At 39.5% G+C, this 18,491-nt stretch overlaps 2 protein-coding genes across 2 annotated transcripts; one reads left to right on the top strand and one right to left on the bottom strand.

Annotated features, from left to right (window-relative positions):
- The first annotated feature begins 568 nt into the window (after positions 1-568).
- On the top strand, positions 569-3,451 carry dlx2a (distal-less homeobox 2a). The gene is made up of 3 exons (XM_044366066.1): positions 569-1,655; positions 2,057-2,241; positions 2,389-3,451. Exons 1-3 carry the CDS (start codon positions 1,337-1,339, stop codon positions 2,713-2,715), a joined length of 831 nt encoding a protein of 276 aa, XP_044222001.1. The 5' UTR covers positions 569-1,336; the 3' UTR covers positions 2,716-3,451.
- Positions 3,452-8,773: 5,322 nt separating this feature from the next.
- On the bottom strand, positions 8,774-11,587 carry dlx1a (distal-less homeobox 1a). The gene is made up of 3 exons (XM_044366223.1): positions 11,042-11,587; positions 10,547-10,746; positions 8,774-10,074 (listed from the first exon to the last, which is right to left on the bottom strand). Exons 1-3 carry the CDS (start codon positions 11,349-11,351, stop codon positions 9,823-9,825), a joined length of 762 nt encoding a protein of 253 aa, XP_044222158.1. The 5' UTR covers positions 11,352-11,587; the 3' UTR covers positions 8,774-9,822.
- Between the last annotated feature and the right edge of the window lie 6,904 nt (positions 11,588-18,491).

Below are 18,491 nucleotides of genomic sequence, written 5' to 3' on the forward strand. Positions count from 1 at the left end.
ACATTATAAAGACTGTATAATTGTATTGGCTTGCATTGATGGTACATGTGTTCATGTTACTTTGTCCATCTCTGTATATCCACATCACACTACCACCGGAGTGCTAAATGATGCTCCAGTTGACAGTGAAACCAAAAACCAACTTGAGATTTTGGAAGTTAGTGTGAACAACATATGCAGTGGTGTTGAACTGGGTCAGTCTGTGCCCGCAGCGTTAATAAAAGGAAATATGCTGCCATCTTGTGGCAATAAAGACGAGTGCCTCAAGAACTCTCATCACTTCATTTCCTGCAGTCCGTTAGAGTTGCACACAGTAGAATCTCAATGTTAAGTTCCTCCGGTGAACCAAGACTATGTGGACCTCCTCACAGCTTTGAAGGGAGTTATTGTCTGAGGACGTTTGTCCGTCTCTACTTTGCTGCTCCCAGTGCAGACAAAAGGAAATGCAAAAATAGAAAAAAAAGGTTGCAAGTGATATTTCTAACACCTGGGGGCGCTGTAGCTTTCCTTTACCATCACCCAACACCACCTGCAGCATCATCCACAGTGATTTTTTTTTTTTTTTTTTTTTGTATTAACACCTAGATCCCATCTTTCCGACTCTGTTTTGTTACTTTCACTTAGTTGTCTGAGACGTTTAGATCAAAATGTAGTTTTAGATTTTATGCAGGCTCCTGTTTCCAACAAAGCTCCAACAATAAACTAAAAAAAACGCGTGAAAATATTCTACTGACAAGCGTAAAAATACAAAAGAGGGGGGTAACCGTTATGCCATTGAAAACAAATTTGTTGCACGGATTTTAATGGTGTTTGTCTGATGTGAAACCTACACATTATCCATATGAAGTCACGTTTTTTCTCGCTCTACACGGCTAATTACGCAAAGAGATGAATTACTGAGTTCGTGGGTTAGGACCGAACCTGTTGGGACATACAGGTTTAGTCACGGTACCTTTCTCTTGATTCTTTGGAGATGCTTTGATGTGAAACTCTGCAGACAACCGGGACCGACAGACCTGAACACATAATGGAGGGTGGACGCGGTGGGGAGTAGTCAGTCGTGCAGCCCTTATTCATTGGTTGCCTCAGACACAGTAGCTCTCCCTCTCACTCTCTCATAAATGCGCTCCCACCACCGAGAGAAGCAGATAATCACAGGCCACTGTGAGAAGGACACACCTTCCGCTGATTTTTTGCCACAGTTTACACGGGGATGCGTTTTGACTCACGTAAAGGTGTCATCAGCACAAAATCTGAGTCGTGTTTTCAGCTCGCTATTTCGCAATTTTGCAAATTTTACGCGTAGGTTTAACGACTACTCCGCTCCAACCCGAAGATGACTGGGGTTTTTGAGAACTTAAATACTGATATGCATTCGAACCAGATTACCTCAAGCAATTACCACAGCTTGCACAAATCGCAGGAGTCCCCGACTCTGCCGGTGTCCACGGCGACGGACAGCAGCTATTACAACAGCCAGCAGCCCGGCCACTGCGCGGGGTCTCCGTTTGGCCAACTCGGCGCTTACCAGTACCATGCCAGCGCCACCAGCACCGTGCCATATAACGCAAAGTCATACGACCTTGGCTTCAACTCATCGTACGGTGCATACAGCTCTTACGGCTCCAACCCCTCTCCTACTCCAGCCGATACAGGTAAGGACGGTCTTAAGTCGTTTTTGAGCACATTTAAGTGAATGTAATGTTTTTTGTTCAAGGTCAGAACTTCAAAACGTGCTCATGGCATGAAATGTCTGAGGAGCAAGTTGAATCATGCAGCACATACTTGACAAGATAATTATTATATGGTCAGAAATTATTACACGTCTTTCTTACACAGACGCGCATGAATGAATGTTCAGTTAATACATATATATTTTAAAGACCATCTCAAGCTAATTTTGACAATTTCGCCTGATTTTTTCATCTGCATTATAATATTAAAATCTGATTAAATAAAATTAATTATTAGGCTAGCTGTACACACACAAACAGTGCTACGCCAACTGGCAATAATCTTCATGCATAACGTCAATTGCATTTGAATGTTTCTCCAGAGAAAGAAGAGAGCGAGCCAGAAATCCGGTTGGTTAATGGAAAACCAAAGAAGGTCAGGAAACCTCGAACCATTTATTCCAGCTTCCAACTGGCTGCACTTCAGCGGAGGTTTCAAAAGACGCAGTATTTGGCTCTACCAGAACGGGCCGAGCTGGCAGCCTCACTGGGCCTTACGCAAACACAGGTGGGTACATGTGAGACACAGGACCCTGTAGGCTGTAAAATATCCACTTAATGTTTAATATGAAGATAAATTAAAACTGTCAAATGGGGATATGCGCCTAAACATATTGGTTAATCAATTTTATGCTTCTACCTGTCACTCTCTCAGGTTAAAATCTGGTTCCAAAACCGCCGCTCCAAGTTCAAAAAGCTGTGGAAAAGTGGAGAAATCCCCCCAGACCAACATGTTGCGACCAGTGAATCACCCCCCTGCACGTCTCCACCAACTACTGCCTGGGACTTTCCACAGACTCAAAGAATGAACAATGTCAACTCCAGTTTACCTCAGAGCAGCAGCCCTCCCAACACGACTGCGCCTTCATCGTTTTTGGCAAACTACTCCTGGTACTCAACCACGAACTCTACGACGCATCTGCAGCCTCCTCTGCTCCAGCACCACCACAACTCCGCCATAAGTGCGGGGACGATATTCTAAGAAAAAAAACAAAACAAAACAAACAAAAACAAACAACAAACATCGGGTAAAAATCGGACAATACTGGTGAAAAAAGAAAAATGCCAATACCTTCATTTTACAGACCTCGTGTGTGCGCCATGTGAACTTTACACGCAAGCATCTAGGAGAAGTTAATGGAGCCAGACAGGTTCATGGACCTTGCCAGTTGTCGCGCTGGCAAAAAATGTTAGACACAGATTTCTACAGTTATTTTTGTATTTATTTATTTTGATTATGTCGAGGGATGAATGAACCACTATTACCCAAAGCAATCACAGCCTGGGCGCAAAGCCTTCTTTAACGCGGACGTCACTTTTTTGCCATTCCTGCGAAACAAAAACCTTCACAGCAGGACAAACCTGTCACAGATGTAGCACAAGTTAACTGTATCGTGCCTTTTTCAATATGACCTCATTTTGTTGTGATTTAAAAAAAAAAGAAGAAGAAAGAACAGCTTACCTTTATCCATTCCTCATGTCATTAGCTGTTTTGAATATATTGGGGGGTAAGTGTCTGAATCCACGTTTGTAAATATTTTACCACAGCTTTTTAATAGCTCATGTCGTTTTGACTTTTTTTTAGGCTATTGGTGCAAATCCATTAACCACCGTAAGCTACTGATTGTCCTACCCTCTGATTTACTTGTATCACAATTTATTGTATTTTTGTCTTATTTATTTTAGCAGTGTTTCATATATGGCCAGACGTTATTTAAATAAAATGTTTTCTGTGCACATGCATCCCTCCTTTTTTCTTTCCTAACAGACATTTATGGATGACTGGGAGAATTTGTATATTGTTCCTGCTATTTATTTAGCATTTATTTAGTGGGCCTCATTACAAGTAGCCTGTAGCTACGTCTGCATGTTATGTTGTTATTAGCCTGTTTCAGTTTAGAATATTTCATTTTATAGCCATTTAAATTATTTTAAAGCATAACATCTGTGCTTGGTAAGTGCTGCATGATTTTCCCACATTAACTGGTTTAATTTAGGAAATTGTCATGAGAATTTAAAAAAAACAAAAACAAAAACACACAATACAACTTGTTCCCTCATCTCTTTATGGGTGCAGGCTACCACAAATATTTAATGCTGGTTTATTAAAATTACAATTTCTCAGGTTTTTTTGGATGTGAAAGGCAGAAATTTGTCGGAAAATACCAAAAAATAATTGATTTGTAGCGTATTACAAGAGTTTTAGAGTGATAACCCGAGTGTGGACAAGCTTAAGATAATTCCTGTCTCGGGGGTAATAAAAAAAATTTTTTCCCGGGTCCGTCAACAGATGATTAGCCGAGCCGGAGCTCAGGCAGGCAGGCAGGCAGAGGCAGAGAGAGGCCCGGGGCGCAGGCGGAGCTGGGGGAGGAGGGGTGGGGTGGGAGCACAACAACACGCCTTGGCATGCGAGCAGAGGAAGATGAGGGCGGGTATGAATGAGCACGAGCTCCTCAGACTCGGTGGAGTCACAGAGTCGCTTTCCAGACGTTTTATGAACTCAGCCTGAGAAGAAGAGAAAAAGGGGAGAGGAACTAGGTCCAAGACAGCCTGGAGCTACAACATCATGGAAACATTTCTCACGTCTCACAAGTAAAGTCTCTGATCTCTGAAGACACACAGATTGACCTACATATTTACAGTGGGTGGCTCATGTACAGGGGCGGACTGTACTATTAGGGAAGGTACAACTGCCTGGGGCCCCAACTAAAAGGGCCCCGAACAGCTATAGAGATTTATTATGATGCTAGGATATGAAAAATATTGAATTATGTTACTATTTTAACTCATTGTCCCCCGAAATAACTTACAAAAGGTCCCAAAAGCACTTAAAACAAAATGCATCTGTACTTACTTACTGTGTACTTGTACTTCAGAGGGAAACATTGTGCTAGTACATTTACCTGACAGATAAATGTTACTGGTTACACTGTAGATTCAGATTTTACTCACAAAATTAACATATGACAAAATAAAAATATGACGTATTATTATTCATTAAACTATCCAGCATTATATAAGAATTAAAAGCTCCACCTTGATCAGACGTTAAGTAAATTTAAGTACATTGTGATAGTAAAACCTCTCTTTCACTCTTCACTTTAAGTAAAAATTTGAATGCAGGACTTTAACTATTACTCTATGGTAGGCCTTCTAATAGTTTTACTATTAGGCTAATAGTTAATAGTTTTACTTCAGAATAAAAGTTTTTGAGTTCTTCTTCTACCACTGCCAATACCAACATTCCCAGTTGAAGAATGGGTGAAAAGTAAAGCAAAACCCGGGCCCCCCCGAATCACTAAATCCGCCCCTGCTCATGTAGGGGGACTGTAGGCTACATGGAAAACACAGGCACACGTCCAAAAACACAATTTACTGCATCCAAGTGAAGAAAAAGTATTTTATTGTAGCTATTTTATTAGAGCCTGTTGTAGAGTAGGGAGCTTGTTATTGATACAGAGAGCCATCACTGTATATCCCACACACGACCACGGGCCATAAAGTGGGATCGTTTTGTTTTTTGTACATAATTAGGACTGTAGCTTGTCATCAGCGGTTATATAGTATATCTACATGATGGAGCCCCCCCACCACCACCACCCTTCTTCCTCCTCCTCCTCCTCCTGAGGCTGACAGGATCAAATCCCAGGCATGCAGCAGGTTTGTGCTATGAGCCAACACAACATTACATCTAGGTGTATATAGGCCTGAGTGGACCTTTTGTAGAATTAATTAGTCTCTTCTGTTATTAAGTGTAACATCATGATCACTGCAGGCACTGAAGTAGCAAAATATTCTCAGGTTTTCTCCACATCTCAATAACTTTCCCTATAAATGATATTATATTAGAATATTTATTGATTTCCTCCTTAAAAAAATAAATTTAAAAGAGGGATTTCTGGATGTTTTTTTGTTGTTGTTGTAACTTCATTCATGGATTTGAGCTGTGGTTTATACTTTTGCATTTGTCTCGGCAAGTTGTAAATGCCATACCCCCCTATCCTAATTTATACCCTGATCTGTAATTTTATCCACATTTGCTCTGGTTTGAGCATTCTGGCTTTCAAACGTGAAAGCCTGCAATTACTATATAATTCTTCGCAATTTTAGATGTCCTAATATGGGGTGTAATTTTTACACAAGACAATTTCCCGCTATTTCAAGCATCAACATTGTCAAAGTTGTATGTACATAATAAATGGGAATATCAATGCATAGTTTTTAGCCTAACATCTTGACTCGACGATAATTATATCCGTGTGGAGCCTACGCAGAATTAGTCTGAATTGCATGGTGACTGCTGCTTTAAATTTTAAAAAATTACTCATAATTTCCCCCAAAGATTACCAAGATCTCGAGTGCACAATGTCATCAGCGTAATGAGGAGTAAACATTTATGCTAATAATCTACATTTTTTTCTCCATCAGCTATAAAGAGGGGAAATAAAGCAGACATTTTCAGTCATATTCTGAACTCTGCTGCTATAGCGGACAAGACCGACACATGGGACGCATTTAGTGGGGATTTAAGCGCTCATCTTGTGTGTGTGCTGCAGGATGCTCGTTGCTGCTCATCTGCCTCCATGCTGATCTCTGAAAGACACAGTTTTCCACTTCAACTTCAAGCTGGAAGGTGTGTATTATCCGTTTATTTCTTCGATTTTTTTTTTTTTTTTTTTTTTTTTGCAATGAAAGTATAATGTGGTGACTGGCTGCATTGGTGATGATTAAAAACAGACTTGATTCTCGTTATATGCTTGATTTACCTGCCTCTCCTCTCCCACATTTGTTTATTTTTCTCTGCGCCTGTTGCGGATTATTTGATGATTTTAAACTATTTTAAAGACTAGTTCATTAAAAGTGAAAATATACCTTATACCCTCCTTTAAATTCGGTTAAACTAACATGCAACCAAGGAGCTTCTTTTCCTGAAATAAAAGTCCTCTAGCTGGGGAATCTGCTCACATCGAGAGGAAATGTGAGGAAGGGGAGACACAGAAGTTGTCCTTTAATTCAGTCGCTGCAGCTCTCATTACTCTTACATTGTGCTTTGCTAATTTTGAAGCCTCTTCGCATTGACAACTCCGTGATGTCGCCTACACCTGCAAGCAATTTGCCAGCCTTATACATAGGCTAAGTCTGTAAGGGGAACACTGACGAAATGGCAGCTCACCTATTTCGCTGTTTTTTTTTCTTCTTTTCTTTCTTTCTATTGCAGCAGCAAATTTCTTTCAGAGCACATATCTCTTTTGTCAACGCCGAAAGATCCTCCGTGCGAAAAAAAATTGCCCATAATTACCTCAGAGATAAGAAACTGCATTAGAATAAATAAGGGGCGAAATTACTGTAATTATGCTGGGTTTGATGGGCTCAGCTCGTATAATCAAGGGGAGAATACAGCGAAATAACACTGACCCTCTTGGATGTGCAGCTGCGCCTTTCTGGGGTTGGGTAGCCAGATTTATGCTCACTGTAGCAGCAGCAACAACAGCAGCACAATTCACACTCTTTCTTAATGGTATCGAATAGGCCTATTCTCAGTAGGCTTGTTCATGAAGGACTGTATATGTTTTGAGTTTTGCATTTGAATAAAAAAAAAAAGAGAGCAAAGGTTGAAGCAGAACAGATAATATACATAAACTAGGCCAGAGCTTTCTTTTTGTTAACATGTGATGGTGAGATAATGCAGCAACTGCCTTCAGCACTGTAATAATAATAATAATAATAATAATAATAATAATAATAATAATAATAATAATAATAAATGCAGATATGATCAATTAATGTGTCATTATGATGGTCTGATTTGCCCTTTTTAAGCATGAAACTAATTGTAAATGAATGAAGTGCTCGGCTGTGATGTTACATCTCTGGACTCATGTTGTTTTTAAAGGGATTCTGTGCAGACTTGCATCAAATTTGTCTTTATAATTGCAAAATACAACATTGTCTATTCATGTGGCAGCTGGAGGAGAGCGAGGACAAGTCACGCATTTACAATTTCATTCTTTTTTTCTTTCTCAGGCACATATTATTTCAGAAAATAAATGTGTGTGTAGTTTCCGTGAATATTTTTTTCCTATTTATCTTCTTAATTTAATTTTAATTGTATTTTACCGTGTATAACCAGTCCAGTGTTAATGGTGTTTGAATGGGCAGCTTAGTTTCTGTTTCCTTTCCTTGAGACAGACATCAAAAGATCAAAATACATTTTTTAAAATACACAAACTGGTACAATTATTACCAATTTTTCCCGATCAAAATAAATAGAAGCCTTGCTACAAGATTGACTAATAGAGTAAATGAATGAAGTGTGAACCCCAAACGAGAAGGCCTTTGAACTTTTCACTTTCACTGATCTCCTCTGTGTCTGCTCATCCAGTCTTTTTGCAGCACCTGCCTCTTGCGCAATTATTCACTTAACGCACACAGTTGATCTTTCCCATTCATGGCAGAAAAACGGGGATTGTGACAAGTAGAAAGAAGATTATCTATAAGAAAAGCTGAAAAGAAATAAGCTGTGTTGTTGAATGAATCCAGATCTCCCGCAACGCGACGGTTAAATCACAAATATAGAAATGATCCAGCTTGTATCGAGCAAAAGATTCGTGTTGTTTCTGTCATTTTTAGCTTGGTATGTTCATTTTTTAAATTTTTCCTTTTAATGCATAAAATGTAGCTGAGCCACGTGTAAAGATATTTTGATGTAGATGAATAAGTGAGTCAGATTTCTAATTCTCAAGTCGCTGCAGATGTTTGACAACATCTGCAACCAGTGAGCAGCAGCAGCAGCAGCACAAAACCATGTGGGCTAAATGTTAAACATGACCATAAATCTAAACGACGAGCCTTTTGCAGCTCACACAAACGCACTCACAGGGTGTCTGCTACAATAACCAACATGATACTGCTTTGTGTCAGCTCGCATTAAACCTGCATCGTGCTGAAGCCTTTTTCTTTCTCCTGCGAGCGGAGGATGAAGAGTTGAGTTTGAATCAGACACCTTTCTTGACATAATTTAAATCATTATTTTACTGCTTTTTGAAAATTTGCACAATATGTACATAAACTCCAGAAACTGATAAATAAATTAAAGTGATCAATACAAAACTAAATATTTTCTATGTTGACTAAACACATCTCGACGAATACAGAAAGCCTAAAACCCTTTTTCACAGCGTATCCAGTACAGCACAAAAACAAATCAGAAAATTATGTACAAAATACAGTGACAAATGAGCTGCTCGCCCTCAGGATCATATTTTTTTTTTCTAAAGCAGCAAATCGTCAGGCCTTTTACATTGTTCACATAACACCGGGGCACGGCATAGAAAAGCTTTGCTTGCGTTAGTGCAGCATTAACAACACAGTGTTGTTATTTCAAACACACTTACAAAATGAACACAGACTGACCTCAACAGAAAAACTAGTCTGAATAATTTAACTTAAATAACAAACATATAAACAACATAGTAGCGATTTGAGGCTTTGCACAATATGCTCTGGATGTGGCCTAGTGGTAACTGGTGGAATTTATTAGTCATTATTATTATTATTATTATTATTATTTTGGTGAAAGAAACACCCCCATGGCCTAATTGATCTTTACCTGTAGATGAATGTAAATTTATTTTCATCACATTGGGTCCGAAATCTGGTGTAAACAAACATGTGTTTTCTTATAAACATATAGCCTACAGCTCAACAACAGAATTGCTCTCACAAATATGATTTAAAAAAAGAAATAGAAACTGACAGAAATGTGATAAACAGCAGCCAAAAAAAAAAAAGGATCCATTTGTCTTCGATTTCCGCTGACTGTCACGGACTTCTTGCCCTTGGGCGCATTGTGTGCCTTTTCTGTCTCTCAGCTCCCTTTCTTCTTCTTCTTCTTCTTCTTCTTCTTCTTCTTCTTTGCTGCTTGCCGCCATCCGGTATGAGGAGGCCACTGTGTCAGCTGGCGGCATGCGGGAGCAAACTCAGGGGTTGGTGTTGTGCATTTTCAGTGCTGGGCCGCGCTGAGCGGCTGCAGGGCCCTTCACCATCCTGATACACGAGCCATGGCAGAGTCGATGGCTGAGGTCTCTGTTCACATGAGCTGCGACTGTTGCATAGACTCTTGGTGTGTGGTTGGATACCATGAGGTGTAGCTGGGAATGTAAGATCCGGTCGTCCCCACTGAAGTCTTCACAGTGGTCGGCGAGCTCCAAACAGGTGCCACCGAGGGAGAACCGCTCGAAAGTCCACGGCCACTGGCTAAAGCGCTGGCGTCGATTGTGCCGCCGCCTTGCTTCATCAGTTTCTTGAATTTGGATCGTTTATTCTGAAACCAGATCTTCACCTGTTAGGACAACAAAGGATATAATCTGCATTAGAAAATTAAATTAAGAGTACAAATTAAACGGCAGTTTAAAAAGAATTACGCACAGTTTACGCACGTTGTAGATTTCACACACAAATGCAGAGCGAGAAAAATAGGATGCTAATATCTTGCCATTGATTATGATATTACTGTCTTAACACGTCATTGATATTAAGGCATGAATGACATGATAATAATTAGAGATAAACAAAATGCATCCTTGGTTTGGTGTCCAAAATTGTGCATCATAATATTATATGATGACTTGTATTAGATATAATCTGTAAATAATAATAATAATAATAATAATAATAATAATAATAATAATAATAATAATAATAATAATTTTAGAGGATTTGGAAGAAGGAATGACGTTAAAAGGTGTAAAATGCTGCTGCTGCTGCTGCTGCTGCAGAGTGAAGCTATTTGTGCGTTAGTTTGTTGGACTTGCCTGTGTCTGAGTGAGACCCAGCGATGCTGCCAGCTCAGCTCTCTCTGGTAACGCCAAATATTGAGTTTGCTGAAATCTCCTGTTCAGAGCTTGAAGTTGTAAACTGGAATAGATAGTCCTTGGTTTTCTAATCTTTTTCCCTTTCCCGTTGAACCGAACTTCTCCGCCTTCGACCACTGTGTTTTTCTCTGCTTCTGGCGCTGCGAGACAGAAAAGAGCAAAAGAAGAGAAGATGAAAAAAAAATGAGGAGGCAGTTGTAGCCTACAGTGCTGCGCAGCAATGAATACTCCAGCGCAAGTTTTACAGGCTGTACTTTAGGTATAATTACCCTTAATTGCATACATTGTTTATAGCGTTACGCAATAAATAATTACCAAGCCTAATTCCAACATCTGGGTCTTCTTTTCGATGCAGCGAGGACTGTATACATTAGAAAGCCGTGCCAAACATAGAAAGTTAATATTTCAGATCCAAATACGCTGTTGGACACTTACCTGCTTCCTCTAACCGAGTCTGTGTGAGTGCCGAGCTGTTTTGGTAGGTCTGTACTGTACTGAGATATGGACTGGTGGAATGGCTGCCGACGGAGTTTACGTATGGATAACCCAAAGATCTGGGGAACGATGAGGCTGGACTGTAGCTGTCGTGCTGGGTATGACCTGCAGAATGTAAACAGTGCATGGGATAGTGTCCGTGAGACATGGAGGAAGGCGACATTTGTTGACTCGGGGGTCCAAACTCCATGAAAACGGTTTTTCCTGAGGCAGGGCTATTAAGACTTTCTGGAATTGTAGTCATTGTCATCTCTTCTGGCGGTTCCCCTTGTCTTGCTTTTGTTGTTTTCCTTCTATGATCTCAGTGAAGGATGGGTCCCAATTTAAGCCGAACTGACTTTTTCTCCTTCCATTCATAAGAAAATGTAGTTTGTGCCTGTGAAAAGTCCTAGGTATGATGCTGTGGACCAAGAGAAACTCGCTCAAAGGTTTGAATCTCGGACTCATGAATATTCATCAAAGACTGTCGCTGATTGGTCCACTCTCTCCAAGAGGGAAGCCGATTGGCGACGCTGGGGCTGGGTCCGAAGAACCTGATAATGTCAAGGAAAACTACAAAACCTCAGATTTCCTCGTGACATGTCAAGATTCACTATTATTATTATATATTATTATATTATTATTAGTCGTAGTACTATTTATAATTCATCAAATAATAACATAAATGTAACATCAACATATCCAGTATTCAAAATATTGGATATCATATGGTGATATCATCTTTTTCTGATCTACTTTTGTCTCAACAAAACCCCAAAATTATGATGTTTGATTGAATATTGTCATTAATATTTTTTAAAGCGCTTCATAATATATCAGAAGCAGTTCTGTCATATTAATATATGAATTAATATCCGTTTAAACGACATTTAATAAAGTTAAATAATATTTCCAGCCTCGTTAAAGCTGCTCTGTCTGACCGGTTTAAATAAAAAGCTTCTTTGATTAAAGCTCCCCAATGTTCTGTCTGGAGGAAGGTTTATTAGCATAACACTGGCGTTCAATTTTCATAAGTAGGGCTGTAATTAGTCATGTATTTAACACTTACAGTGGCTGGAGGGCTCAGTTACACCTGGCAGCAGTGCGGGACGGTAAAACAGTTGTGCTCTGATGTGAAGTTAGCAGGTTCATTGGCTCAGGTAGACCTAAAGATAAAGATATAAAACCTTATAAAAGCCAGGAAATGTAGTAAAACAAGGATTTTTCATTGACTCTGCGCTCAGTTTGGACTTACCAATGTGTAATTAAATCAAAGTCTTTCAAAGCATCTGGTAAATTAGTGTTAATTTAGTGTTTATTTTCTTACTCGGGTGTATTTTTCCCACTCAGCACCCCCACCCTCCTCCCCCATCACAGCTTTTTTTTTTTTTTTTAACAACACAGCCATGCACGCATGTAGGCCTGTTTTCTTATCACATTTTAATGCTTTCCAAACGACTTTACGCACCTTCTATGGCAATCAATTAATGGTCACAGTTTTGTTAAACACTGGCACCTCTGATTATGAATATAAGTGAGGATGGGGGGGTGCGGCCAGCCTCCCACCGCCTAACAGGAATAATTATCCCTGGACATTTGATTTAATTGAATTGACGACCGGCTAAACAGGAGACATTTTTCTTGAGCTGCGGGTTTAAACCTCCACAAGAAGAAGAAAAAAAGACACAAAGCTCATGCAGGATTACTGCTGCATCTGTAGGTAGATATTAAAAAATATATAATTGCAATCAGCAGCTAAAAACAATGGACTTACTTAAGAGGTCATGTGATGGAAAAGAAGCAAATAAATCCGCGCCATCCGGGGTCAGAAAGCCGCCGCGGGATGCACTTGGTGGAAGAAGAGGAAGAAGAAAGTATCCACCAGCTCTTCATTTTATTAGGATTCATTTGTAGGCTGCAGCTCTTGTTCTGGTGTCTGTGCAGAGCTGAAACACCGCCTGGCTGCTCCATCCGCAGTCCCTCCATCTCCACCTGAATAACAAATTAAAGCCAGTTAAATTCCGTCACTGTGATTAGCAGTGTAATTACATAATTGAACTCAAAACAGAACTAGCAAGTTGCAAAAATGTGTTATCAAAAAAAAAAAAAAAAAAAAAAAAAAAATGCAGTCGCTGACATCACGGCGCGTGTGCCACAGTGTGCCAAGAGGCTGCGGACACCTGAATTTAAAGATTTCTGTGAAATATTAGGCTATAACGAAAGCTGGTCCCTTGTCCCCCAAAAAATGGGCCAATTTGAAGTGATTTCTCTGGAATTACTTTCGAAAAATGCTTCAAGATTTGCTCTATCAACAACGACAGTGATAATGGTAGTACAACCAATAATTATCATCTTCCAGAACAGAGGACAGATTTTTATGGGTACTTGGTGGGTGCGACTGATAACTGTCATTATTTTCCCACGATTATAGTATCTGCAAACTGAAACGCGGCTGTGAGCAAAACCATTAACAGAGCAGAGGCAGAATTTGCAGGGAAAAATAAGTAAAATAACACCACGAGTACTGCTACTAATAATATCAATAATGATAATGTGATCATAATAATCTAAATAGTCTTTTTGTTAAGTTAAATGTAATTTAGATCTAAAGAGGCTCAAATGGGAAAACTATATTCATTCAATGGCTTTTGAAGAATCATTTTCATTGAAGTGTTGATCAACCTAAAGGATTAAATTTTTATTGGAGTGATTTTCCTCAAAGCCACCCTCAGTGTCATTAAGACGGGTCAGGCGTGTGATAATATTACCACTTTAATTTATAATTTGACTCCTGCACATGCCGGCAGGAGGGCATGTGCAGGCCACAGCGGTCCTTCCTGCAGCCCCGGCAGCAGGAGCTCTAACTAGCCACACTAAAAATAAAGTCCTCCATGCATGGCTGGAGCGCGGAGGCAGGACTCATTAGGAGTGAGTAGCTCTGTGGCTGAGGGTGTTTTAACACCTGCTGCTCTTCACCTGAGGGTTATAGCGCATGGGTGGAGAGACAAAAAGAGAGAGAGAGAGAGAGAGGTGGTGGTGGTGGTGGTGGAGGAGAGGGGGTAGAGGGGGGGGTAAAGATGTCACAGACTTCATTTCAGTCCGGTGATGGAAAGCCCTCCTCAACTGCCATGCCAACCCACATTTTTAACAGCCACCAAATATTATCCCGACCGCGGCGCGTTGGTAAACTGCGTCCTTGCTGTGTGAAGACTCAGCTCCCCTGTGAGCCCTGCAGACTCTGCATGTGAGCACTGATTAATATTTGTCATGGAGGTGCAGCTAAGTTTGTTTTTTTTTTTATTCCCATTCCCAATAAATGAGACATTCTGCAGCTTTACAACATGCACTTCAATATGTTTATTTTTTCCAGCTACATTTTCTTTAAAATCTGATTGTAAATATCAGATTTCCATCTTAATACAGACAAAACCTCCCTAATTTTTATATTTTATGTTCACAACAATAAATAAATTGTTCTCACATTGTACAATGCTTTTCTTTTTTTTCTTTTTTTTTTTACATGAACAGAGTAGCTCATTATTTCTGAAACTGCCCCATGATGGACATTATTACCACATCACCTCAACTAGCCTACAAACACAAATGTAACTCGGTGAATGACTCCCAGCAGAAATGTCAGACTATATGGAGGTTTTTATTTGGCGTTTTAAAGGCTGTGAATCAAACAAGCGAAATTGCCTTTTGTTGTGCTTCCTCTCTGTCTTTGCTGCTCGCTGCCATCCTGCAATTTGCAGCGTCAATGAACGCAAACTAGATGCACTACAATTAACTCGATTCAGTGTCTGTTTTCATGTTCAGTGTGGCATGAAAATGCGAATTGATTTGGTTTACTGGGTTATATGCAAACAAAAAATGAGTTATAATATCTAATAAGGAGAATTGTTATATTGGGTAACTGATTATTATTATAAGGGTCAGGAGGAATGCAGAGGAAAAACGAAATTTATGTGAAGGTTTTGTTATTTTTAGAGGAGTAAATTTTCTTTTGGACTGTCAAATTTTCCTTTCTGTCAGTTTTTTTTCACAATTATTAAAAAAAAAAAAAAACATATTGGCTGTAGTGTATTTTTGAATGACAATCAGATTTTAAAACTTGATTTTATTACCTGCAAGTAAGGTCACACTCAAATAAAATTATAGTATGAATTAATGGTTTAATTTGTCATTTCTGAAGGACTTAACTGGTCATTTTTATCTGTATAAATTAAAGTTTATCCAGATTATTTTACTTCTAAATTTAAAACATTTCTATGTTTCTCATTTGATCCTAATTAAGTGTTTATAAAGATCAGAAAAGATGAATAACTTGTTATTCCTTTCATTAAAAGAGCTGTCAGTCAGTTTGGGAGTGATAGCAGCTTCAGATTTTAGTCTTGGTGCTTCTCTTTTGTTCATGTTTGGATTTCACATTATGCTTCAAACACACACACTAAAAAGTAGAATCATTTGCTTTATTAACAGACAAAATATTATCAGTGTTTTTTTTGGGTAATTAAATTATGAAGCAGTTAAATCATGTGTATATTCGTGTTTTTGTGCAGGAAAATAACGATTGCTTTCTTTGTGTTTAGGCAGTGAAGACTCTGAGAGCTCCTGCATCACATCAGCTGGGGATGAACTGTTCCTGTGACTCTTAACTGGACTTGTTGCTCCACTCTGTCACTGAGTGTTGAAGCCTGCTGCTAACAGAAATAAAGAGCCAGCGGATGTGGCATTAAATTGAATACAATATTGTTTTGCTTTTGTATAGTTTTTTTTTTTTTTTTTTTTTTTTTTTTTTTAATCTGTAGCTCTTCCCTCATGATTCTACATTTTATTACTTATCACAGAGGGAAGCTGAACATTTATGGAAAATTGTGTGCCCAAGTAACTCCTTCATCCCCAGCATCCCCACCTCTGACTGCACCAACATATTCTGTGGATGAAAAGGAGGAATCTATAATTAACACGTGTGTAATACAGGACTTAAAGCTGGTCATTGCAGTGCTGAAAAGTCATATTTCAACTCCTTTTCCTCCCCTTTTGTGTTCAGAGCAGCTCTCTCCTCAGAGAGCCGGGGTCACAGTGTGGAAAAGCCCCCAGCGAACTGGTAGAAATGCTGTCCCCATTACAGCAGCAGCAGGGGTCAGGCCATGGCAGCAAGCATCCAACCTGCCTGAAATTGGCTGCAAAATGACCAATTACCTGAGTGAAGGCTGGGGAGAAAGGACTTTGAAAAATATGGCTTTTACTTAATTATGAAACTAGTGTCACATTGACGCTTCATACTTGCTACAGGTTACAGTATCCCCACCTGTTAAGTGAAGATCTCAGCATCAGATGGTCAACTAATCATAAAATCAATTTAGCAGATAATCGATTAAAAAAAAAAAAAAGAAAGTAACAAACTCTTGGTTGTGTAGTGATGCGAGGGAGATGGATTACATGAATAAAATCCATACAACATAGCTTTAAGCCGGGGAAATTATTTCACACCCACTAAAACAATGATTGATTAAACATCTTTACATGTAGGTCTTATTGAATTAATTTCCCTGCAAATGGAAAACATGCAAATTTGCCAATTAAGTCATTTGCCCATGGAGAGCTGGGCTGCTTGACGTTCAGCTGCGCCTTTAGTCTGAAACCCCTTTTTAGTTTTTGTTAAGAGTTAAGTCTCCAACAAAGACAGGAAGGAGGTCAGCACTCAGCCAACACCTGAATGCGCCTCTCTTTTTTGTGCTCCCCTTGATCCCCACAGTCTGTGCCTGTCATTAGTCTTAATGATGGAAAATTGTCATGTTGATACAAGTCTTGCTCTCCCCCTCTCTTCTTTGTATAAGTAGAAGGTGGAAGCTCCATTTGTAACAAAGTTCTTTGTGACTAAAAGCCGTGGACATTGCATTTGTGCCGGGGGAGAAAAAAGGCTGTAGATGCTCTTTCCATAGCTGGGATAATTATTCCTACTGTGACCTTAATGATTCGCTCTGTTCATCCTGCATCTCATCCACGCGCCAGACCCTCAGCAGAGCCCTGTGTCAGGGAATATGAAAAACCCATATAATGAAACCATTTTGGCTGATGGAAGAAAGGGCTACTGAAGCTGCACTTGCTACAAAGACGGCTCAATTATATGAGTAATTGTGATAATTTTCCCTCCATTCACTGCTTTCTCTGAAAGGTAAAAAACACAGATGCTGAAAGGGAAATTGCTTGGACAATATATAATCTGTGAAATGGTCACAACAGGAAAAAAAAGATGACTGTAAGAAAGTGTAGGACTATAAATAGGTATATTAATGCAGGGCACATAAATACACCCTCAGAAGCTCACAGACATAAACAAACAGCCCTACCCTGTGCAAGATCCTGTGAATAGAAAAAAACATGCATCAAATGACCATTGAAAAAAAAAACATGATAAAAGTAGATATGCAGCTGCCACAAAATTAAACCTCCTTGACAAATTTCAGCTCCTGAAAACGCACCCCCATAGTTGGCTATCATTTGTTGTTCTCTGACAGGAAAAGGATAATTACCTCTCTCAGAGGCAGGAGGACTGACATGCCCTTTAGACTTTGCCATGAATGCAGAGGCTTGATAGAAAGCTTGAGGAATAATTTTGTTCTTCGCCTTTCCTTTATGTTGAAGAGCATGTTTTGTTCAGGAGAACTTGGAGATGGCAGTATTGTAGAGTGCATTAAACCATGGGTGTTCATACTGTAAATATGACATCCCCATGTCTATCAGCTTCTCCATTCAGGGGAAAAACTCTGAAATGCATTAAAATTTCAATTTCATCTCGCTGGGAGACAGGCGAGATAGTGAGATATGCATTACTTTTTCCTCTCACAGCGTGTGGTGGATTAAACATTTCTTCTTCTCCTTGCTGAAAAAATAAAAAAACATCTTTCTGTCAGGCAGGAGCAGGGCCATAAATTCAACTTTTGTGAAGACAAAAATTCATTGTATTCTAGGAAAATGTCCAACATCTGCACATCTGCATAAAAGCAAATACTAAATTAATTCTTCAGTCTGTCTTGTAAGGGAGCTCAGTGCTTTGTCTCTATGTGTTTTGGAGAAACTATCATTGAAATGTCTGGTCTATAGATAGGTGGATGGATACATCTTAATTATTTTTCTGTTAAGTTTCATGTTCACAGCCTCTTCCTCAAAAGGAGCAGTTTTTTTTAGACAAACCTCCCACACATGTACGGCCGCTGACCCCTCAGGCACTGCAATCTGGAATAAATCTTTACAGACAAGCCGAGCAACATTACAGCCTTGCAGCTCAAATACATGTATCAGACTCAAATGATGAGTCTCTGTCACACACCATGTCATCAGTTTCACCCCCAAACCCCCCAATAACTTCCATCCCATTGAGCAGCCTTGTGTGTTACGAGGCCAA

Source organism: Thunnus albacares, chromosome 11 (genome assembly GCF_914725855.1).
Source record: "Thunnus albacares chromosome 11, fThuAlb1.1, whole genome shotgun sequence".
Classification (NCBI taxonomy): Eukaryota; Metazoa; Chordata; class Actinopteri; order Scombriformes; family Scombridae; genus Thunnus; species Thunnus albacares.